Raw genomic sequence first — 24703 nt, forward strand, 5'->3', positions numbered from 1 at the left:
ATTAATATGAGAAGCATAAGTATTTTCATAAGTTTACATTACTGAAACCAATGTCTGCAAACACTTAAAAAAGTATAGTGCATCCATGAACTTGCATGTGCACACATATACGCGCACTCACACACACACACACTGCAGAGATACTCATTCAACTTGAAAAAGTAGACTGAAGATCATCCATACCACACAATATTACAGGACTTTTTATATGTGGTATTTCACCCAGTCTTGCCAAAGTCTGACCAACCTAGAAAAATATGTTTTACTCTCCATAGTAAACATAAGCAAATAGGAAAAAGATGTTTCTTTCTTTCTTTTTTTTTTTTAATCTGGAGGTAGAGGTTTTATTGCATAAAACACTGGATAAAACCGGTCTGCTTCAAAGACATTTTATTCTAACAGCAGAAAGAAAACAGTCATTGCTGAAAAAACAACTTTTAATACTTTCTATACCAGAATAAAGTTCTGTCAACTGATGTATTATAATAATAAATAATGACCAAGAATAAACTTTAAATACAAAGTCTTCTACTTGTTACAAGCATAGCAACAAAATCCTCTACTCTATTGATCTCAGATTTCCTCCAAGATAGATTTTTTTGTTGTTGTTCTTTGCGTAGGAATGTAGACAGTATTATGACCAGCATCACAGACTACAGAAGTTACAGGGAAAAAACTTGACATGTTTAGATATGAGAACCTGATGACATTCAGAAACTGACACTGTATCACGGCGGCTGTCACTTGTTTGTATTACAAGTTACAAATGTTCTGGAAAAGAGGCCTGTGTCAGAGGGGGGAAATAAGGACGGTAGCACTGGACAAAATGGAATCAACACACACGCCACAAAGAAGAGGGGATGTTCCCGGTGTCACAAACAGAATTATTGCCTGTCGCATCTGACGATGCCCAGAAGACACGAGAGAATACTGAAAAAGAGCTCCAAAAGTGCTAGAAATGGAATGTGGCTCTCATTTTTTTTTTCCACTTTTTTTTCCTCTTTTTTTTTTTTTGCATTTTTCTTTGTTTTTTTTTCTTCTTTTTTTCTTTTTTTAATTTTTCTTTGCTAAGATACCAAAGGCGGGGCAAACACACAGAAAGCAAGCGACTGGCACAGTCACCAAACACAGTAGTGCAGTTAAAATCCTAAAGCTTACTACAGTCAGAAAGTTTTCAATAACATTTTCAGTCCTTTCTCTAGGATCATAGAAACAGTTGCATTAAGTTTATCAACTCGATTTAAGTAAGGCAGTGAAAACTAGACTAGAAAAACAAGAAAGCAGCCTGCTCTATGCCAGATGGGTCCAAGTTGCACATCGACCTCATTTACACTGAAACCTCGGTTAGATGACACCCTTTTGACAGCATATGCAAACCGGATTCCTTATTAGCCTGAGATTCTTTCTGGTCTCAGGATAGCTCTAAGAATTATATTTACATTGATTGCAGTTTAGTATTTTTGTAAACTGCTGTAGGCAGAGCTAAAGTTTTTAAGGCCCTGGGGTTTTATTGTGTGCTCCCAGCCTGCAAGGAAATATTGACTTTTTTTTTTTTTTTTAAGTCTGAAGGATTCTGTTATAGAAGAAGTTAAGACTTCAATACTTCTCTACCATCACAAGCAACAGCACCAATTTCATGTCACTCAAAGAAGTATATGGTAAAGGCAGAACTTTTAGACCGTTCGTGCGGATTCAAGAATAAACCTTGGACTAGTTTTCTTAAATCTGTCTTAAAAAAAAAAAAAAATTAAAAAACGAATTGAGTGTTTTATTGTTGACCCTCAAAATCTCCCTCTGTGTGGTGCAGAACTTGATAAAATTTGGAGTATCCAATCAGTAGAAAAATCTAAAATCTACAAAAATATAGAACACATTTGTTTTACAAAAACAGACATTTTAACTCAAACAGTTTTCTTCATCAGAGATAGAGAGCAGGATGTTTAGATTCATATTTTAATATAAGCTATTTCATAAGTGCTTGCTGGAGAAGAAAATCGTGCTTCATGTCTGCGACACTTATAAAAACTAACATACGGGGAAAAAAATCTGATAACGGGGGCACCAGAACAGCCTTCGAAGTTCAAGTAAAATTTTAAAAATCATAATCAAAGACAATCTTTCCGCTATGACATAATTGCCATTTCTCACCAACACTTTTTATGGATAGGGTTGGCTGATTTTCCTAACAGCATTTGGTATAATATACCCTTAAAAATATTTTTTTTTAATATCAACCTTCTTCATCCAAAATTAAAAAAAAAAAAAAGGAATCAACAAGAAAAAAAAATATCTCTCAATACTGCAATTTGATCTAAAAAAAGGAATTACTCATCAAGCCTGCAATGGACAATTGTCTGCAGACACTTCCTGACCATTGATTCATTTGGCTGTGTATTTTTTATAAAAAAAAAAAAAATGCACATTTAAGATGGCAATCCTCTGCAGTGCCGGTCAGCCCTGGCGCTGGCTGCGGGCCGTCTAAGGTTTCTCCCAGAGTGCAGAACGACACCACGTGAATTGATTTTTCTCTGCAGTGACCGCTCCAGCCTGACTGGCACCGCAGCTGCCTCCCAACACATCTCATTAGGGTGCTAGGCAAATGGCAGCAGCTGGTGTCAGATTATAGAGGTGTTTTCAACAACGAAAACACAGCCCCTCCGTCTTCAAGGCAACGTTAAATCATTTAGATGGTATCGCTTTTCGGTTAAGAGCATTATTTTTGGACAAAGACGACTTTCCAGTTGGAAGGGACCCCAGCTTTCTCGAAGGACACCAAGCATTTTTTTTTTTTTTTTGAAATCACTTTTCTCCTACCTGCATTGTTTGGAAGTACTTGTTGCCGGGTAACAGTTTAGCAGCCATGTTCAAGGGCTGGGGGATTTTTTTTTTTTAATATATATATAGATATCTTTTAAATTTTTTTTTTAAATGTTCTATACACTAGTGGGGCGGGGGGTTGTACATGATTTTTCCCCCCCTTGGAATTCAGTTAGCAAACTCTTTTATGAGATGCATCATCTTAAAACTGGGTAAAATAATATTGCAGTGTACAGCAGGTCTGCTCAGTTGGTCTCCTCTTGGCCCTTGCTGACCTCCTCTGTTAGCTCGGCTGAGCTCCCCGCCTTGAGACCTGTGGGCTCCTCAAAATTCCCTGAAGCCTCCGAGTCAACCCTGGAGCGCTTGAACCTGCGATCGGGATACTGGCTGTTGTCAAAAGGCATGCGATGGACGCAGAGGACGTGGGTCTTCAAGTTCCCCTTCTGAGAGGCACTGTAGGGACAGTAGCGGCACTGGAAAGGCCTGTGACCTAAGGGGGCAAAAAAAGTGGCCGGTCAGTGCTGTGCTCACACCTCCCTGCCCCAGTGCTCCAAGGACCATTATCACCAACACGTCATGTTATTCTTAATAAGGCTTTTTGAAAATCAAATAGGAAATGATAGGAAAGCAACCAGTACAGTAGACACATAAACTAGGATTTAAAATAACTCTTCATTATAACCCAGAGTTTTTAACCCAGACATTTTAGGGGAAGAAGAGAAAGCACCTAATACCTGCATTTTTTTTTTTCTATAAAGAGTTAGATTTAAAAAAAAAAAGTTTAGGCCAAGAAAGAAGTGAAATTAAAGATATTCTGTAAGTACTTTCAGAACAGGAAATAAATTACCCCACCTTTTCTATGTATGAAACGTTAAAACTTTAGTTATGGACATTGAAATTCGAATTTCACCTAATTTTGGGGTGTGATGGAATATTCTCATTTGGGATTTTTTCCAATTTTTTTTTTTTAAATGTAAAAACCATTCTCACCAAGCTCTCACCAGCTGTATAAAACAAACCAGAGGCAGATCCGGCCCACAAACTATACTTTGCCGACTCTTGCTCTAACACAAAAACCATAAATCCCTCCATCTGGGAGACTGACTCAGGTCTCAATGCAAAACCAGTTCACTTTCTTATCCTCCCATGAACTCTTTATTGATGAGCAAAGCAAGCATGACGAAGAAGTGTGTTTGGAGGGTGAAGTGTGAGAGGGATGCTAACTGAGCTTGCTCTGAGGCAGGGGTGGAAGGGCTGAGCTGGGGGGATTTGTGGAAGCTGAGAATTTTCAGGGGAGACGGTAGAAGGTATCAGGGGAGTGACCAGGCTGATCAGGGGTGATCCGATAGTCAAGGCCCAGTGCGAGTTTTAAAGAAGTTAGATTTGAAGAGTGAGCCCTGAAATGGAACTCTTCTAGAAAGGTTCTAATTTAGAACAGAAGGACTCTTATGGCAATCCACCTAATCCTCCCTGTTTGATCTCTGCCTTTCTATCTTATACAGGAGCACCGGAGACTCACATCTGCCTTTTTTTTTTTTTTTTTTTTTTGTATTGGGGATCTAACCCTGGTGCGGCGCTGTACCACTTAGACACATTCCCAACCTTATTTTATTTTTCTTTATTTTATGATAGTCTCACTAAGCTGCTGAGGCTGGCCTCCAACTTGCGATCCTCCTGTCTCAGCCTCTCAAGTCACTGGAATTACAGACAACATTGTGTCACCACGCCCAGCCCATTCTGCTGCCTTGAAGAACTGTTGGTCAAGTACCTGGGTTTGGAAACTTACAATGGACTGATTGCATTTCCTCCATTGCTGGGAAGTTGATGTCCCACTCCTGGGGGTTCATGAACGCTGTCCCACTCAGCAACCCTGAGAGGTCAAAACCCACAGCTGGACTTCATTTGCTCAGAAAAAATAAACAAGCAAATATGTGGTCCAAACCATTTACCCCAGAAAATATCCAAACAGCATAGTCAGCACCTTTTCTAGAAGAAATAGCATAAATCCTGTGTGTCTAATTAACAAAACAGTTTTGTCCCTGAGAATGTAGAAGCCACCAAATGTTGGTTGTTGGAGCTCAACTTCCCACCAAATTGGACCCAAGGCTACATTCTTGCTTCACACGAACCCGTCTCTAGGACCAATCTGTTCTACGTGTTGGGTCCTTCTCTTTTCAATGCCCCCCTTCAGAGCTGGGTACGCCGAGCACCAACTCTTGCCTGGACTGTGACCATGGCAGTCTACACGGAAAGGTCTTCATGCTTCTGGTTTCCCAACCTCCAGTCCATCCTCCCTCCCGGGGGCCACCAGGGTGAGCCCTTGGGGGAGAAGCTCAGTCTGTGATTTCTTTGCCCCCAGTCCCTGATGGCAAATCCTACCCCGGAGGAGTAATCAGGATAGTCCCAGTTCAGCCTGATCATCTTTCCAGACTCTTCTAGAGCATCCTGCTTATCCCACAGGTGGCCTCTGCCAATAGGCTTCATTTATGACCTTGCTGGAGTCACCTCCCTGAAAGGTCATTTCCATTCTCTGCAGGTCTAGACCCCAGTCCTCTTCTGAGACTCTGCTCAACAAGGTGCCTGGTTTGTGGACTCCTGTGTATATATATATAGTGATCCCCCGAGAGGCCGCGCATTCCTGAGGCAGGAGTCATGCCCCAGCACCCAGCACGGAGGAGGCTGAACTGTGATTGTCTTTCTGCTTCACCTTGTCTTTGTTCAAAGCAATTGTCAGTTTGGGGGCAGAATTTTTTGCTTCTTTTGTTTCCGCCATGGGACCCGACACAAGGCTCAGGGTTGATCAACTTTCCCACTTGCAAGAGCCAACGTGCCAACATCTCGGATGTTGGAGATGAGAACAAAATGAAGCACAAGAAAAAGGCACTTGCCTGTGGTTTGTTCCTGACACCCCACCAGGGCAAGAGGAACGCAGATCATCAGCGGCCAGGGCTTGGGCCATGATTGCCAAGAAAGAGAAAGGTTCCCCAGCAGGATTCCTCTCCTGCCTTTCCCCTTACCCAGCTCTGCCCGCGGGGTTTGGTCACCTCTCCCACAGATGCAGAGAAGGCCCCTGGTTGGGTGGGGAAGAAAACTGAAACTAATATTCTAGTGCAGATCTAGGATTGTACAAGGAATAGAGATGGTCCTTGTTCTTCACCATCTTGGAATTGGGGCAGAGACCCAGGGCAGAATTAGGATGCTGCTGTGGGTTCTGGCAGGATCTAACTGTGTTCCCCAAAGTTTCATGCATTGGAAGCTTAGTTCCCAGTGTGGTGACGTCAAGAGGAGGTTGAACCTCTAAGAGGTGGGGACGACTAGGGGACACTGGTTAGGTCACTGGGGTCACTGTCCTCAGAAGAGATTCATGCTGTTCTCAAGGGAGCCTGATTAATTCATGTTAGAGCAAGTTATTATAAAAGGAGAAAGTCTGACCTCTAAATATCTCTTCGCTCTTATTTTTCCATATGATCTCTCCCTCTTGAACACGCTCATGCCATGATGCTATCTTTCATGTTGTGATATGGCCAGAAGTCACAACAGAGTCAAACAGAAGCTAATCCTGTGCCCTTAAATCTCCAGAACTATTAACTAAATAAACTTTTTTTTCTCTACAACGTACTCAGTCTCAGGGATTTTTTTACAGCAATGGATGAAAGACTAAAATGAGTGCCAGTTGGAAGCACTGGCATAGAGAAAACCATGCTTATTCTCACTACCAGAATAGTGGACCAAGTCAGGGCTAACTTGGATTCCAGTGAGTTTCAAGAGGTCTTCCTCTCCAAACAGCTCTGAGAGAATATTGAGCCCCTAAAATTCTACCATCAATACATGAAGTTGCCATCTCTGTGCACAATAAGCTGTGTCCAACTCTTACTGAGAAAGGACTTGAGTTTTTCTGAAAGAAAAATAAGCAGGAGAAAATAGAGCTCAAAATTATAGCTGGAGACCTAAGGCATAGAAGATCATTAAAAAAAAAAATCAGGAAAATCTGAAATGCCAGGAAACCCAAGAAACACTTGTTTAAGGTTTTGTCCAAATCCTTTCACAAATGGATGGTACTTTCATGTTCCCACCAAGGGCAACTGACTGTGGCAACTCACATTTTAAGAGAGAACATTGTCCACCATTTGATTTAACATCTGGTAATAATTTGGTCGTGGAACATATCACCACGATGACAGGTCTTTGTAGTTAAGAACTCCAATTGATAAGTACATGAAAATTAAAAATAAAGTCAAAACTTTTGGCACCATGATGCAAAGAGAGTAGCAGAGCTATGAAACCAAATGACCAAGGCATGGATGGTTGGAGTCCAGCTCAGTTCACTAAGATCAGATCGGCTCTTCCATTCTTCAACTGTTTCTGTTCATCAGCCAAAGCTGTTTATTATATTTTCTATCATCATTGCTGAATAATAACTTCATTTAGGAATCGCACTCTGCAACCTTTGGAAAAGCTGCCCTCTCTGCAAACATTATCTCCCCAGGAGCCAGGCAACTTGCCTCCTGGCACACTCAACGAAGGACTTCAGATATCACCTTTATTTGCAATGAGAGCCTTTTTGAATTGGCCAACTTGGTATAAAAGCACTTAGTACATTTTTCCCCACCAATCGATTTTAAAATATTCATCATGATTTGATCCTATGGTTACATTCTGAAACTCCACTTCTTGGTAGAGTCAAAGATGATGTACGATAATTCTGGCAGATATGGATACTTCAGCGGTCAAACCATTATTGAATTGGTTTTCTTTTTAACTTTGGTGCGATGGAAATCTATTTGTAAATGCATCTAAAGCTAGGCGTGCCTACGTTTGTAGAAGGACATCCATGCGATACGGGAATCATAAGAAATCCTGATCTTATAATATGCCTTGTAAGTAGAAACATTTTAGATAATAATAGTAGCTCCCCAAGACCCCGAAGACCTACATTCTACAATTCTTCACATTTGTTTCTGCATGTTTATCCTTATACAGGGGCTTTATGGCAATGTTGTCAAGGGGTAATGTCCACTTCTTTGGACAGACAAGAAAGTTAAGATGCAGCAAACCTGCAAGATTTAATTTCAGAACAAATTTCCAGTGAATATAAAATGCTCAGATCCTTTAATTCTCCAAAATCCTTACAAGGATTATGACTACAATGTGTTTTCATGGGATAAAACACACACACACACACACACACACACACACACACACACAAATACATCATCTATGCATGATTATAATACATTTCTGTTATTTTTAACATTTCACATATGCATACATACACACGTGTTGCTTAGTGTATAATTATAATGCATTTTGTTATATAGATTAATATATTATTTAAACACTCACACACATCCCCCTGAGATGTTGATGGAAATTCTCCATGAGACTCAATTAAAAGCAAGTGCTGGGAAGAAACTTGGGGTTCCCTCTGTGGGAAGGTGATTGGAGAAGTCATGATATATCCAGAGGAAAGCATTCTGATCTCCCAAGAATCAAATTTAAGCAAAAGGCTGATCCTTTGGTGATGGGAACCTTGATTCTCAAACAGAAAGCTGTTATTATGCAAAGCACTTCTGGACACTTGACACATTTCTGAGTCCAGCTAAATCGGGATGAAAAGTTTCAAACTTTTCTATTCCCATCTGTGCATGTAAAGCCCCTGATATTGGCGCAAACACAATGACACTGAGGTCTGTTGGCTTTTGGTCAGAGAATATAAGCAAGGGATTGAGAACAAGCCCCGGAGCGAGGGCCTTCATGGACTCCTTCACATTATGTTCCCAGTGGCTGTGAGTCGGGAAGCAGGGCCACAGGCAGCTGGAGAGACCCATGCAGTTCAGCCGGGAATTTGCTGACCTTCCACCAAAGTGGCCATGGATCCAGAGGAAATCAGATCTCCAGATGGGTATAAGTCATCCTGTGGCCAGAGAAGGAGCCAATTTCACCCATCCCATGATAATGGGATACCCGCCAGGTTGACCTGGGCCATCTTGTCAGACTAGAAATCAGATTGGTGATTCCCCAAGTTTAAAGGGGGCAACAAAGAGTTATTCATGTTGTCTGTTTCTAAGAAGCAGAAGAAACTTCAAGAACAGGTGATACCTGTAACCCCAGCTCTGGAGGCTGAGGCAGGAGGATCGTAAGTTCAGAGCCAGCCTCGGCAGCTTAGCAAGACCCTAAGCAACTTAGTGAGACCCTGGGTCTAAATAAAATATTTTTAAAAGGGCTGGGGATGTGGCTTAGTGGTTAAGCACCCCTGAGTTCAATCCCTGTTTAAAGAAAAAAAAAAAAAACAAGGTGAATCCAACAGTCTCTCATGGCAGTTGAATTGCTGGGAATGAGGACCTCCCTGGTCAGTTTCCCATTGGAGAATAGCATGAAGACAATGGCCTCTCCCAAATTTGACCCCACTGAGAAGCACCACACTCCAGCTTTGGCTAACTGCAAAGCCTTGGGCTCTGGCACCTTAGCCTTCTTTCGGGTGTCCTCCTTGGTGGTGGGCAGGGTCAGATCTGGTGAGGAACTGGGGTTCAGACTGTCACGTCCCTACTGTCCTTCCTTCATGAGGCGGATAGGACTCTTACGGCTGAACTTCAGTCTCCCTCCCCTCTCTCTGGTTTTGAGCGCAATCTCTCAAGGCTCCGGTTTGCATCCCCTGAAATGAGGAGGACTAGTACCACCTCCCAGGAGCAGCATGGGAGCCCCGAGGTGAAGAACTAACCTACCCAGGGTGTGCACAGAGTGTCTTTGTTACGGTCACTGTTTCCTTGCCGTCAGCAGGCTGTCACCTAAGCTCGATTAGGGGAGGAGAGGCTTTGTCTTTCATCTAAGGGACTGACCCCACGAGCCCTTGGTGGGCCACTCTCTGGTGCCAGCTGGCCCCAATTGCCTTGGTCCAAGCTTCAGAGATTGCCTCTCCTTGAGCCACTGCCTCAGACTGGGATCTCCGGGAAACTGTGAGAGGTTCAAAGCCGGAAGGAACCGGTCGTTTACAGCTGCATTTCACTGGGATGAAGTGCAGCAAACTTGGGGCTGGGATCTGCTGGAGGTCACACCTCTTGCTGGAAGGAAGCCCCAGAGAGGAGAGGGTGAGGACGGTGAGGGGCTAGATCCAAGACGGCACTTGGAAAGAAATGCTGATTGTGATGTGATAGAGGTAATTAGGGGTTCTGAGAGTCCAGCCAGGAGGAATAGGGGTCCCTGAACATCCTTCTATTCTCCTCTCCCTCAAAGCCCCCACCTTTTGTGGGTCTCCAAATGCTTCATGCTCTTTCCTATCTCAGGACCTTTGCATAATCCTTCCTCATTTCTTCAGTCTGTAACTCCCCATGCCCCGTGATCTCACCCTTCAGTCCTCCATGGCTCTGCCTCTACCTCTGGAAGCCCTTCCTTAATGATTCTAAACCTGCCAAGGTGGCCGTGAGACACATTATAGCAGACTCAGTAGAGAAGCTATCCCGAGTATCAGTAGAGCCATCAATATAAACTATCAGTAGATGAACAAATAAGGCCACATTGGCTGTTTTCGTCCTCCGGTGGATTGCCAGTTCTACAGGGTCAGGGGCTGGGCTTTTACTTGGGTTGTTTGCTTGCTTGCTTTGATTATTGCTGTTACCGCTCAGCACAACGCTTGGCACATAACAGATGTCCATCACCTCCTTCTCGGGTCCAGAAACATGAAGGAGAAGCCCACAGGAGAAGGGAAAGGGAGAGAGCTCAGTGCTCCTGCGGAGAGAGGGACCTGCCTGAGCCTGGTTGCAGGAACAGGAAGCCGGGGATCAGCTCAGGTTTCTAGGAAAAGGTCAGTGTGGTGGAGGAGAGGTGGACAGGTGCCAGGCTCACAGGCCCCCTGGGAAGTGGGACCCCATCCCATGGGAGAAAAGAAGTGACGGTCCTCGTCTGCCTGTAGCCGGGGCCCCGAGCCCTCAAAGGTGCCAGATGGATCCCCCCCCCCCCCGGCCGGCCGCCCGCCCTCGCTCTTCTCTCTCTCTACCTCTCACTTTGAGGCCATCAACATTTCCCATCACTGCCATGCAAAAAGTAAGTACATCATACGTTAATTTGTATTGTCACTGCGCCGTAGAGCCGTGGTAAAGAGCACATTCATTTTTAATCCACTATGAATAATATATAAATATGTATACAGTGTGGAGGGTCAAGAGGGGTAAGGAGAAAGCAAGTCGTACATTGTTTATAACAAAAGTGGGGAAACGAGATATTTTTCTTACTTGGTACGATGGAAATGTCTGTTCTTTCCCTGCACCTAAGGGGGAGAGGAAAATTCTTGCCCTTGGGGGGACCATCCATTCATTTACAGCTCAACACTGTGGGCAGCTGGCTGCGCGGGAGAGATGGGGCTGCATCTCTGGGGCCTCCAGACTTTCCAAACTAATGGGTCCTCCTCAGGTGTGGGTGACGGACGAGACAGTGGGGAGAGGCTCGGTGACCAGCCCCTGGTGATCCGTCCTGCTGGGTGAGAATGTGCCGATGCCTTCTCCTCAAAGCGCAGTAGCAGGAGTGGACTTGAAGGTAACTGACAAGTGCCATCAGGAAGGCAGCCTGGCAGAGAGGGCCTCCCGTGTCACTCGTAGGAAAAGCTGGCCAGGGAAGTGAATGACCGACCAGGGTCGGGGATGTACAGTGAACTGGTTTCTGATCAGGTAGTTTCTAAGCACATTCTTGTCTGGCCGCTCACTCCTGTCCTGTCTGCAACCTCCTTCCAGAGGATTCTCTGCAGACTGGGATGTTCAATTAGGGACTAAAGGTGCTCCAAGAGGTAGTCCATGAACACACGTAAAGGATGTGGACTGTGCATGTGAGTATGCATATGTGTGTGAGAGAGACAGAGAGAGAGAGGGAGAGATGCAGAGATGCCATATGGTCATCACGTGCCACTCCCCTTATGGGCATGGATATCCCAGTGGTCTCCAGAAGCCCATCAAATTCTGGGTCTTGAGAAATCTTCGTTGGAATTATGGAATCAAGGAGTATGGTTGACTCTGGGTATCTGGAGGAGAGTGACTCCAAGACACCTCCCACCGTGGATACTAAAATCTGTGGATGCTCAAGTCCCTTATATAAAATGACAGTTATATTTGTATATAACTTACATTCTCCCACATACTTTAAATCATGTCTAGATTACTTAAAATACCTAATATAACTTTAAGTACTCGAAAAATAGTTGCTATGCTGTACTGTTTAGGGAACAATAGCAAGAGAAAAAAAGTCCATACTCACTCAGTACAGACCCAACCATCATAGGACCATCATAGGCCTAACTACAGGACCCACAAGCCACATATGAGGTCCGCAATGTGCAAACAAGAAGGGCTGGAGAGACTGAGCGTTTGTGAAACGTCCGGAGGCTGCAGGAAGGCGTGCTCCGGTATCACTGCATTCATGGTGCTCAGCATGTGGCAAAAATCAAGTTTTGCTTTTTGGAACATTCTGGAATTTTTTCCCCAAATATTTTTGGTCCACAGTTGGTTGACTCCACAGACGCAGAACCCACTGATCCATGATGTGCAGATCTAGAGAGCCAATTGTATTCTAAGCCACTCCAGACTGCTTCCACATTGTATGGCCTTGTCTTCTAGATTGGACCAGGTAAAAAGGTGGAGGGCAGTAACCTTCAGAGGCAGCTTCCACACACAGAGCTTGGGAGGAGCTGCCTCCACACGGCACCAGGAAGCTCCTAATAATACCAGGTCTCCCCGCTGTACCCAGACCAGAGCCCACTGGATTCCTAAAAACCAAGGACATCTGCAAAATGCATGCCGGTAGGTGAGAATTGGCTCACCTCTGGGGCCAATTGGGTATGTTAGAAATTCGGTCCCCATAGGTAGACCTGCCCGCTTGGGAGGAATCCATAGGTATGGAGGTGACAGCAAGTTCATGGGCCCGGTGGTGGTCTGGTGTCCATCTGGGACTAGAATTCCTCCCAGACCTCACCTGCTGCTTCTTGTACGTTCCCTGCTTTAACCCTGAAGCTACAAATTGAGAGGCCCAGGACCCTCAGTCATCTTTTCCCAGGTTCAAGAGGCCAGCAGGGGCAATGAGATCAGTAAGAATGTACATAAACAAGTACCAACCAGGCCTGCATAAAGAGCCATTTTCTCAATTGCATATATTAGACCTCTTTTTTAATTTCCTTAATTCCAAATAGGCATGAATGGCTCCAATCAGGTACATAATTTATGTTTTCAGTTTTTTAAAAAATATTCATCCATCTAATCAAAGATGCTAAAACACTCTGGAATATCCTTAGTACAAATAATTTTAGGTTTTAAATTTCCTGTGATTCGGGTTTTAATTTAAAAGGCTACTCAAAAAAAATGTACTTATTTTAAAAGTGAATTTTGATCCGTGTGGTAATAGATTAGAGACATCACTGTTAACTCATGTTTGGCTTAATATATGGAATATAGATAGGTTTGTAGAGAGGGATTAATATACATGCATATTTTTCCTTGTTTATCAACCGAGAGGGCCTAGTAGTTATGACATTGATTTCTAGTACCACTCTCAAAAAAAAAAAAAAAAAAAGTTCAGACACAGTGGCACACATCTATAATCTCAGTTACTCAGGAGGCTGAGTCAGGAGAATCATAGGTTCAAGGCCAGACTGAGCAACTTAGCAATACCTTACTTCAAATAAAACATATATATATATATTTTTTAAAAAAGCTATATATAGCTCAGTGGTAGAGTGCTTGCCTAATAGGAGCAAAGCCCTGAGTTAAATCCCTAGCACCGCAAAAATAAATAAATAAATAGATAGATAGATAGATAAATAAAACCAAGACTCTTCAGAGAAATGGCTGATATAGGGCTTATCAGGTAATGTACAAAATAATTCTGGAATATTTTGTCCTAGAAAATAAGAAATCGTACATATATGCATATAATTCCTTATTTTCTTATCTCATATATATCATATATATGTCATATATATATATATATATATTTTTTTTTTTTTTTTTTTTTAAAGGCACACATTGATGGGTATTTCAAAATATCAAGGAAACAGCTGAAGATCCCCCAAAGCTCAAAGCTGGAACAATTTGAGTGAGAAAGCAGATAATGTGTTAGATTATAACACCCCCCCCCAAAAAAAAAATCCACACATCATATGGACATCAATGATTGAATCAGTCAATACCAGGAGAGCAGAATCAAATGCCCTGTGCATCTGTGTAATCCACGTAGCTACTACCCCTGGAGGAGGTGGAGCCTGTGTTCTCCCTTCTGAAGCATGAGCTGCACATGGTGACTTCTTCCAAAGTGCGTAGTGTGAAAAGGGAGCACAGAGTAACTTGACAGTGGAGAAACCTGACCCAGGACACCTCAGCCAGGGGACCAGGGTCATGTTGATGGTGGGCGCCCTTGATCTGATCTGAGAAGAGCATATCACCTCTATCCTCTTTCTTCCCTAAACCCGTAACTTCAGTCCAATCCTGAGAAATTGCAATAGCAGGTCATTCTGCAAAACACTCTTCCGATCTGTCAAGGTCATCAACAGCAGGAAAAATCTGAGAAACTGTCACAGCCAAGGGGAGCCCAAAGAGAGACCTGACAACTAATGCAATATGGTCTCCTGGATGGGATCCTGGAGCAGGAAAGGACATTAGGAAAAAAGTAAGGAAATATGAATAAAATATGTACTCTGCTTAATAGCAATGTATCAATATTGGTTCATTAATTGTGACAAATGTACTGTACTAATGTAAGATGTTAATAATAGGGGAAACTGGCTGAGAGACATATGGGAATTCTCTGTGCTACCTGTGCAACTCTTTGGTAAACCCAAATCCATGCTAAAATGTTTTAAAAAGATTACTTTTTAAAGTTTCTTAAAAAGTGAATCTGGTTGATTTGCAGTGAATAGGAGATCCCAACACCCCACACAGGCTCCCCTGTGGGGTGCTGAGAAAGATCCCAATGTCACAGACACAAGTTGGTGGCTCTTAACTTTCCCGGGTGACACTTAAAATTCAGCAGAAGGAAGAAGCCCATGGACTCCCGGCTGGGCCCACTACCTCGGGGCCCAACTGGGGCCCAGAATCATTTATTACTCAAGCATGGTGGTTAGGACTGGGTGAGTCTCAGCTCACACAGCCACACTCAGACCTCACCTGTCTCTTCTGGACTGTGTATGCTCTTTAATTTTTCTGAGCCTCAGTTTTCTTATCTGTAAAATGGTCACCATCATAATAGCTTGGGCATAGAGCTGTTTGTTGTGAGGATTAAACGAGAACAGGTGTTAATGCTTGGTCAATGCCTGGCCTGGTGAAAGGGTGACATAAACTTTTAATAGACGACGATTGATGGGTATCAAGATATTCTCATTATTAAGTGCCTATGACACGGGAGCCATGATCTATGCACATTTTGATTCCTCTGACAGTGCTGAAGTCAAGTGTCAGAATCTCCACTTGCCAAACAGGGACATCGAGGTTCTGAGAGGACGCACGTTTGTCCAGGGCCTCAAAGCCAAAGAATGGCGGAACCCAGCTTTGGGTCTGCAGCCAGAGCTTAGCCTTCTGTGATTTACTGTCTCCCTGTAGCTTCAGGTTCAAGTTGAGTGCATGTGAATGCCTGGAGGGAGACAGATTCCAGGAGGGGTCTGAAGAGAGCGTCTCTGGTGGGCGCCTGGTAGGGTGCGGGGGGGCCCAGCTCGGCCCCTGCCCCACCTCACACACAGCCCAGAACCTCCTCGCGGCTTCCTGCCCTTCCTTGGCCTGGGCTCAGGGAGGCCACCTTCCTTGGCGACTTCCTTCCCAGGCTGGGGCCACACCTTGTGGGCTTTGCCTCCCATGTTTATTGTCTGCCCCAGGCTGCTGTGGTCCTTGGAGGCACCGGCCTGCCTGGGTGGTCAGTCGACCGCCCGGCAGCGTGCGCTCAACAGCCACTATTGATCCAGGATCTTAAATCATCCCCTGGATTGTATGAAAGCATTTATGTTTATCATTAAATAACCTTCAAAGGGTCGATGAACTTACTTTCCTTTTTTGAAGATTTTTTAGATGTGTAATATAATAATACTCTAATGATACCCAGAGTTTGTCTCTGGGTGAGCACATTTAATCCGGAAAGAAATGCTGGAGAGGCCAAAGCAAGAGGACAGTGGCCCCAATGTGAGAGGAACACTGGGAGCACAGGGGCTGGCAGCCCCCCTCCCACCGGCAGAAACTGTCTTCTGTCTCCCAACATTTGGTGGGGGGGGGGGGGGGGGCTGAACACTGCACTGGGAGGGGAGATCTTAAATGGAAGGAAGCAGAACTCTTCTTAATTTAATAGCCTTAGGAAAATGCTCGTGAATCAGACTTGGATAGTATTATCACTAAAATAAATAAATAAAGGATTTTTGAAAAGTTCTTAATAAATCAATTTTTAAATATTAAGTAAAAATTATTAAGGCGGTTCTCGAAATGGCAAAAAAAAAATACCCACATCCTCCCTTCTTAGGGACACTGGGATAAGCACAGTTATCTGAAGCCCCTGTGCAACAAGACAGACCATGAGGACGGAGGGAATTTAGCAGCGGTGACAGCCAGCCCTGCCCTGTGTGAACCCTCCTCTGGGCACCCTGAGGCTCACTGGGTCGACAGCCCATCTCAAAGCCACAGTGCAAGAGGAGGACGCAGAGCACCTTCCAAGCCAACTCCCCAAATCCCGTGTGTACTTGTGTCCACCCCTCCTCTCTAAATCCTTCGATGGCTCCTTGTTTCTCCCACAGCATCTTGACTCCTCTGCATGGCTTTCCAAATGGAAAATCCTTCCTGCTCCAAACCTGCCCACCTCCAGCCCCCAAGGCTCCTTCCAGTGAGACTTGCCAAAATCCTGACTCCTCCTCGAAGCACTTACCTAATGCACCACACAATTAGGCCCTTCATTATGTCCTTTAAGGACTGCTCACAGAGGGATTCACAGGATGTGGATTTGGTGAGTGACTTCCCCTGCCCCGCCCAAATTTTTACTTTTACAAGAACCCGGGAGACATCCTGGGGTGGGAGATGAGAGAGTGACCCCCAACAAGGTAGCCCTGACCTTGGACAGGAGAATCTTAGCTCCCGATCAAGTGGGGAGCACACACCTGCACCTTGCTTTCCTTCACCCTGAACTAGATAGACTTCCTTCCTCAACGCAGGCCACCCCTTGGGATCAAGCAGGACTCTCCTCTGCATGCTGCCCGTCCTTGCTGGTGCTCCTAGGTAGAACGCCCCACCCCTCCTGCTAATTGCTTCTCCAAGAAAATCCAAGTGTTCCCTGTCTCCTTAATGCTGCCATACTCTGCCTGTCATTCTCCAGGAGTGCTGAAGGTCATGGTCATATTCAGGTGCACCTTGGCTCCCTGGATGGCTTTGCATTTTCCTCTGTTTCCTACAGCAAGGCTCAGTTTCCCACTCACAGCTCCATGAACTCTGCTCTTTCCTCGCCACCGTACCCCCCAACTCCACCACTTCCTGGGGGGAGTTGGCATGGCACCACCCACTCTGACCTGAGTCCCCACAGCCCACAGATTGTCCCATGCAGTGGTCAAGTGGCAGTACCATGGATCCCACCAATACACTGAACACCCAGGCACCCATTCTCCTAAGAGGTCACAAGCTGGAAGTTAACACACATTTCTTTTTGTCCCCAACACTATTTTTTTTTTAATTATAATGCACCCTCAATGTTTAAAAACAAAAAGATTTCACATAGAAATGTAGATTTCCAGTTTCTCTTAAAAACTCAGAGGTCTGGCAAGATCTTCCCAGAGGCAGTCACTGTGGAGCTAGGTCCCATTTCTTCCCTCTTCCTGGAACTCAGTGCCTGGAACCCTCTTGCCCTTTGGCTCACTGTACCCCTGGCCATCTCCAGCTGGGAACTGGAGGGAATCAGAGTTGTCAATCACTCCAGTCTCCCAAACCCACGTCTCACCTTACACAGGGGTGGGGTAGGGAAGCTGGGTGCGGCTTTTGTGTGTTTTCTCATTCAGCAGATGGGTTGCATTCCGGTACACACCCTGTGAAATAAACAAGTGGGTGGTCTCCGCTGGTTCAATGGTTTCCTGTTTTCCATTGTGTCGCTTAAAATGAACACATCAGCCTTTAATTGTACTTTCTGTTTTATTGTACAATTTAAATATGGGAGGGGGGCCAATATCGGAACTCCACTCGTGCCAAGGGTGTGCTGTGCACGCTGTGTCGCACTGGCACAGACTCGGGTGGGGGCACACAATCCTTTCGGTAAATAAATATCAGTGCACTAAAAGCTGGTATCCAAGATTATCTGCGGGTAATCCACTATCTACCCATATCTTTCATAAAAACATGAGTGTGTTTCTTAGGAGGTGGAGGTGCGTATGGGTTAGAGAGCATCTCACCAAAGATAGTGTTGTGGGAGCAGGCACACGCCATCAAAATCCAGTGCTGTTGTGTGGTGTTAATGAGAGTTTTATGTGTGAGGGAGAGAATCGCACATCCCTCTTTTCCAAAAAGGAACCAACATCGACCCTCGGTACCCACGGTACAGATCCATACAGACAGGCACATGGATTAATTGAAAACAGCTACTTTTTATCGTGCCCCATTCAACAAATTGGTACCGTGAACAATAGAAAAATTACAAAGAAGAAAGGGAAGATGGAAGCCTAAACTTTCCAGCCTTCAGCCGTGGCTGAGTGCCACATGCCCAAAAATAAATAAATAAAAGGAAGCCTGGAAGAGAGGTGTTTTTATTTTTTTTCTTTCATGAAGTCACAAAGGAAATGCTACTCCTTTCTTCTCTTTTTCCCCCCTATAAAAGGCTCTCTCTAAAAAATCAAAGGTGTCAGACTTTGCTTTCTCTGGCTGGCATGATCTGGAATATGGCTGAGGAATGACAGATGTCGGCACCCAGCTGCAATGAAGCATGCTAAAGTTTCCGTCTAATCCACTTATTTCTCTGTAGTCACGTAAACCAAAACAAATGGGCAGGGCTTTACATTAGGAAAAAAAAAAAAAAAAAGAGCCCACAGCAGCAGGACTTTGTTGCATAATGCAGTCTCCACGCCATCTTGGTATTACTTTCCCTTCCGCAGAGGGAAAGGCACCTTGCAGTGAGATCAGGTCCTTCAATGTGCTGCCCCAAAGGGGCCAATTTGTGTACCCCTTTATCCCGTGCCAGACACAGTTTCCCAAAGGAGAAGGAAGCTGGGCCAGGGTGCTGGGGGCATGTCAGAAGCCTCAGAACAAGCACCCGTGTGCCGGCACACACCAGCACCCCGTTGCACACTTACACACTAACCCACTCCCAGGTTTTGTAGCTGCTAAACTAAGATGATCGGTTTAATCACCAGCACCATCGTTTTCAACTACTTGAATAAATCCAGAGGAATTATAAACGGAGCCCGTGTGTAATTAAAGTGAGGGTTGTTAGACTCTTCATTTAATAAAACACTTGAAAAGAAAAGCCCTCGTAGGTTTAGCTGGGCCTCCGGGAGCAGGAGGGTAAGCGCACGCAGCAGGCAGGAGGAGGCAGGGCTCCCTCCTTTGAGCGTGTAGGGCAGCCACCTCCTGAACCCAATCCCCTTTAAATCTTGTAAGGAGCCAGCCAGGATCAGGGGTCTTGGGGCTCTGTCACCGCCAGCAGTTCCAACAGCTGCGAAGCACTCTTTCAGCGCAAGTCACAAGAAGAGATGTGACGGATTTCGCCCATGGCAGAATGGCGTACCGTTTCTGGCCCTTCAGGCAAAAACAGTAAAGGCAAAGAGGAGAATTTGAGATTTCCCCCCTTAAACTTCCCACAACAACCTCAGCAAAACCACATGACTTGCCTTCTACAATCTCCCTGGTGTGTTCACTGCTACTTTGGCAGGGAATCAGAATTACTGTTATATAAATTCCATCTGATGCCAGATCGACCATCTGTGAGTAAAACTGCTTCACCTACGTCTGCCTGCAAAGCCACTCTCCCAGAGACAAGGGAGAAGGGGGAAAAAAATTTGATTAATTTGCAGAATGCTTGTGATTTGCTCATATATTATTATAACTGCTCATCAGCACATGACAAATTCCCAGCCCTCGGTGCGGGCACCCGTTTGGTTTCAGCAGTTTCTTGCGTCGACACCTGACAGACTGCAGGGCCTCTAATGACTTTCAGATGCTTACAAACAGTAATTCTATCTTCAGAATAAAAAAGAAAAATCCGTAGGAAGAAAAGAGGAGCGAGTTCGTCTATTTCATTTCCTTCCTGTATATCAACATGATTTAACTGTAAGGGCGGCCGCAGCTCCAAGAGGGGGCCTCCCAGGCCTGACCACGACCGCCTGCAGAGACAAAGACCCCCAGTCTCTGGACACAGAAGCGGACAGAGGCCACTCCAGGGGGGGTGATGTCAGGCGGTGCTGGGTGCCTGCCACCGCGGGGTGGCTCTTTCCCTCCCTCTGCGTTGCAGAATCCCTTTCAGGGACACACACTTTTAATACCCTGGTAACCTCTCCTGTTCTCTGCAAACACATCTGCCTCCTAAATGCAGTTGGATTTCTGGCTTTCCCCCTCCCACCCCACCCCACCCCCGCCTTTTTTTTTTTTTTTTTCCCCTTTGCTTTTAAAACTCTGATTATGGCTTCTGAAGCCCTGCCTCTGTGCTTGATTGCCTGTTTTAGATTAGAGATTTTAGCAAGGAGACAAAGAGTTCAGAATGCACATCAGTCCCGCATATGAGGACCCACAGAAGGAAAAGCGATAAAATGCGATGTGCCATCTGTCCACAAACAATAACCTGCGTGTTTGGAGGCTCACAAATTATTTAGCACACAACCTTCCCAAATTACAGAGCCTTGAAAACAGAGCAGAGTCTGGGAGTGAGACCCTCTTTGATGTCCCCTGGTATTTCTCACTCCCCCCCCCCACCCTCTCCCCCAAAACTGATTGCTAACAGTTGAGGAATGTCCCGGTGACAAGTAGATTTTTATTATCTGGATCTTCCTGTTACATGTGGCCTGGGATCCGAGCAGGCACAGACTTCCCCCACCCCGTTAGCAGGTCCCCACCCCCACCCCCACCCTCACCCCTGACACAGACCTTTGGGGACAACTGGCCCAGATGAAAAGTCTGTCTCCTTTGGCCTGCCTATGTGCTTGGGAGAGAGGGGAGGTGGGCTCCTGAGCAGACCCCACGACCAATGCAGAAAGATCCTGGGTGTTCAGGAGGCATCCAGTCTGCCCAAGTCAGTCTCCCTCCCACCTCCCGCCCTCCCTCCAGCACGTTCTAATACCTTTCCCAGCTCAGACTGTTAGGAAAAGTCTCACTGACCCACGGGCCATAAACTACTCATAATAGTTAGCCGGTGTCTTTATTCAAGCTATGACATTCCTTCCAAGATGATTTACTAAAACGGTAGGGAAAGAAGGAGTGAGCATCACGGAAAAGGAAAAAAAAATTCATTTTTTATTTGCAGTGGGTACATATTTTAGCACACACTCCTTACTCTTTGTTTCGAGAGTGGGATGGCAGATGAAGTGCCAGGCTATGACAAAGCATCTCATTTAGCCCTCGGACAACCCTGGAAGTTAGGTCCTGTTCTTATGATCCTCCCATTTCACAGATGGAGAAACTGAGATACAAGATCAAACAGAAAGCAGGGCAGTAGTGTTTGAGACCAGGGGCATCTGACTCCGAAAGCCTCCTCTCCAAACCACCAAGAGCCTCCAAGCTCCTGCTTGAAGAGGAGGCAGCAATTTTGTATCAAAGAACCCAATGGAAAACTTTGCATGATTATTAATAAACAACCCAACAAACATGTACTTTGCAAATGGAAGCATTTCTTTCCTGAGTCTCAAAATAGACACGTCGTTACAGAGAGAGAGAGAGAGAGAGAGAGAGAGAGAGAGAGACTAGACCTGAATGTGAACTAAATGAGGCTTCATTACCAAATTCATTGCAAGTTTAATTATTGAGATTCAAGCCCAGGGTCCAGCAGACTTCAGCGCTCCCTAACCTCTGTAGGACTTGGATCTGCCTTGGGTCCCTTTATAGGAATGCTCTTCTCTCCTCTTATGTGACAGTGACCCAATCTTACTGGTGTTTGTTCCCAATCACATATGTACACTGTAGGTGGCCATTTCTATGGCGGAACTACTGGAGAGATCTCAAGGGTGTCCACTGGAGCATCCTGAATGCAAGATTGTTTTCCAGCCCCCACTTACCTGAAGTCAGTTAGGACGGGGAAAGTTTGGCTAAAACCTGGGTGCGGGGATGGGGGGGTGGGGAGGTGGCAGTGGAAGGAGGAAGAAGAGGAGCTCACTAGCATTCAAACAACCAGATGTTTGTTTTATTTTTTTAAACCCAAGATGACAAACGACAAGCCACACTAAGTTCCCACTTCTGGTAGCTAGCAGTGAAACGGAACTCTGTGTGTTTCAGTCCCAGGTAGAAAGCATGGATGGCTATTCTGTTCTTCTTCTTTTCACTATTGCTGTCACTGCCTTCTCTTACATACACATGCATCAAACTTTATAATTCGCTAAGAGCCTTTGCACACAAGAGTTCACAGAACACAGGGCCTGGGAAGCTGCCCCAGGAAGTTGCGGGCTGCCCAGTGGCTCTGCTCTCTGCAGGGCATTGAAAGCACGCAGGGACATGCAAGCACCTTCCCAAGCCGGGAGCTATCTTTCTTTCAGAGGAAATCTCCTAATTTTTATTTCCTTTGTGATAACCATGTTATCACAAAAGTAATCCCAGGTACTCAGAAATCTTAACCCAAATAAGTGAATTTTCCAAACTCCTTTCTCTCCCAAAATGATTTTTAAAAATTGGAAAGGGAAAGAAGAAATGAATCTCTTTTTCAAAGAGAAAGTTTCTGTTATTGGTGGGGGCATGTGTCTCTCTATCACAAGACCCTCCCTCCACATCGTTTTTTGGGGTTTTGTGCTCAAGTACTGTACAAGGATCATCATCTCATTGATTCTTCAAAAGAACAGAATATTTAGTATCCAGTGTTAGGATAAAGCCCAAAATTACTCCAGTCATGGGCAAACAGGTTCCAGCAACACAGAGGACAGCTCTAGCTCCTGCACCTAGATGTATGACCTTGAGCAAGCTCCTTCAGATTCCCAAAGCCTCAGTTTCCCCATTTATCAAAGAAGTGAATGCTAGTGCCTCTCTCAGACAGCATGGCTAGGCCCAACGGGGTCCTTAGCATGGAGCACAGAGCATGGAGTAGACAGTGCTGACCTCATCTATAGCTATCATCATAAATTTCAGCTGCTGTTATTCATCAGAGGCCAATGTCCCTGAAGGTTCTGGCCACCATCACTCCAACCAAAATATTTCTTCATTCTGGGGAGAATAGGGGACAGCTATGTGCAGCCCCATGTGCTGATCTTGCTCCAAAGCAGAGCTGCCACTAGCCTTAGATATGTGTTGCTTCTTCTCAGGTACACACTTAAATGAAATATTGAAGTCCATCAGTATAAAGTGGAGGTTTCAGAGGCTGTAGTAAGAAAATTAAAGCAACCAAGTGAGAGCATTTTATGCATGCAGGATAACTGCCTTTTGATATAGCTTTTTACTACACATTTGCTATTATGGATCCATAACAGATAAATGTGTATCGTGGAATATATAAAAGTGCCAGCAATTGTCAATATGCATTCACATGCTGTATTAAGAATATTCTATAAAAGACTCTCAAAATATGATGGATGTGCATAACTCAGTGAGTGATACTCTTGATGAAAATTTGGGAAAGTGCATCTTAAGCCCTAAGGAGGTTTATTAGACACAGCAGCCCAAACTCAGCTGACATTTAAAAAAGTCCCTTGATACACAGAACAAAGAGTCCTCAAGCACACACTTTTCTGCAAAGCAAGGATTCAAAAACACACATAAAAATGAAATGTATAAATTCCAAATTCTGGGCTTGGGTGGGAGGAGGGAAAGGATTTGGTCACCTGAGTTATTAACCCATAGTAAACGTGAACATCCATTCTTCAGACACTTGCTGGGCTCCCTGTGTAACCCAGGGCAGGAGAGCTGGGGTGGATTGAACTGACATGGGCTCTGTCCTCCCATCTTTAATCTACATATTTGCTGGGCGTCTAATCCTCGGAATGAATTTTAAACTTGGACATGGTTGTTCTGCTGCCTTCACTTTCCTGGCAACCATAAACACATTGTTATGCTCTTAAAAAAAATAATAAAGTAAAACACTACTAGCTTCCTATACACATAATAAAATCAATCTTTTGCCTCTAGTGCATTCAACAAAATCGCATGTCCGCAGAAAATACGTAATTGTCACTGTCTACAAGAATCATGGAAATAAAAAACAAAAAATAAAAAAAATTTAAATTTAAATCCAAAGGTCAGAATAAAATACTAAGCCTATCCTACGAAAACAGCTACAAATATTTGCATGTATTTCATAGACCATGTGTCCTGAAAAGTACCCATCAAAATGGATGCCCAAATTCCTAATATGCATGTTTCTTTTCTTTTTTTTTTTTGATAGTTTGATTTGTTTGTGAAGTCTTCCTTCCCATTTCCCCCAAGATACAGACATTATACACATCAACAGTAAATGTACCTTTTTAATTGAACTGGTAGGTTGAAGGCGATGTGCCCTTGAATTTCCACGGAAAGATAGACAGTGATTATTTATAATAAGGGATTTATCACTTCTCGCCCTTTTGGCTAAGATCAAGTGCATAATAAAGGATTCAACCACCGATTTCCCTTTTGTGTGACGAGGAATTATCAACAGACCATATTTAAGTAAATAGTGCCAAATAAAATTCTGCAGTAAAGGACAAATTCTCCCCAGGCCGGATGTGGGTTGCACAAGGCTCCATTGATGCCATGTCCTCTATTCCACACCGGAGAAGGGAGACCAAATCCATCAAAGTTCACATTTGACT

General features: G+C 44.5%; 1 protein-coding gene across 1 annotated transcript in view; it reads right to left on the minus strand.

The window, feature by feature from the left end:
• Nucleotides 1–3062: 3062 nt before the first annotated feature.
• Nucleotides 3063–24703, minus strand: part of Znf536 (zinc finger protein 536) — a 239985-nt gene continuing 218344 nt past the window's right edge. Inside the window, exon 4 of the mRNA XM_076839369.2 lies at nucleotides 3063–3307. Coding sequence (XP_076695484.1) covers nucleotides 3063–3307 — 245 coding nt within the window. The remainder of the gene's footprint in view (nucleotides 3308–24703) is intronic.

Source organism: Callospermophilus lateralis, chromosome 18, assembly GCF_048772815.1.
Source record: "Callospermophilus lateralis isolate mCalLat2 chromosome 18, mCalLat2.hap1, whole genome shotgun sequence".
NCBI lineage: Eukaryota > Metazoa > Chordata > Mammalia > Rodentia > Sciuridae > Callospermophilus > Callospermophilus lateralis.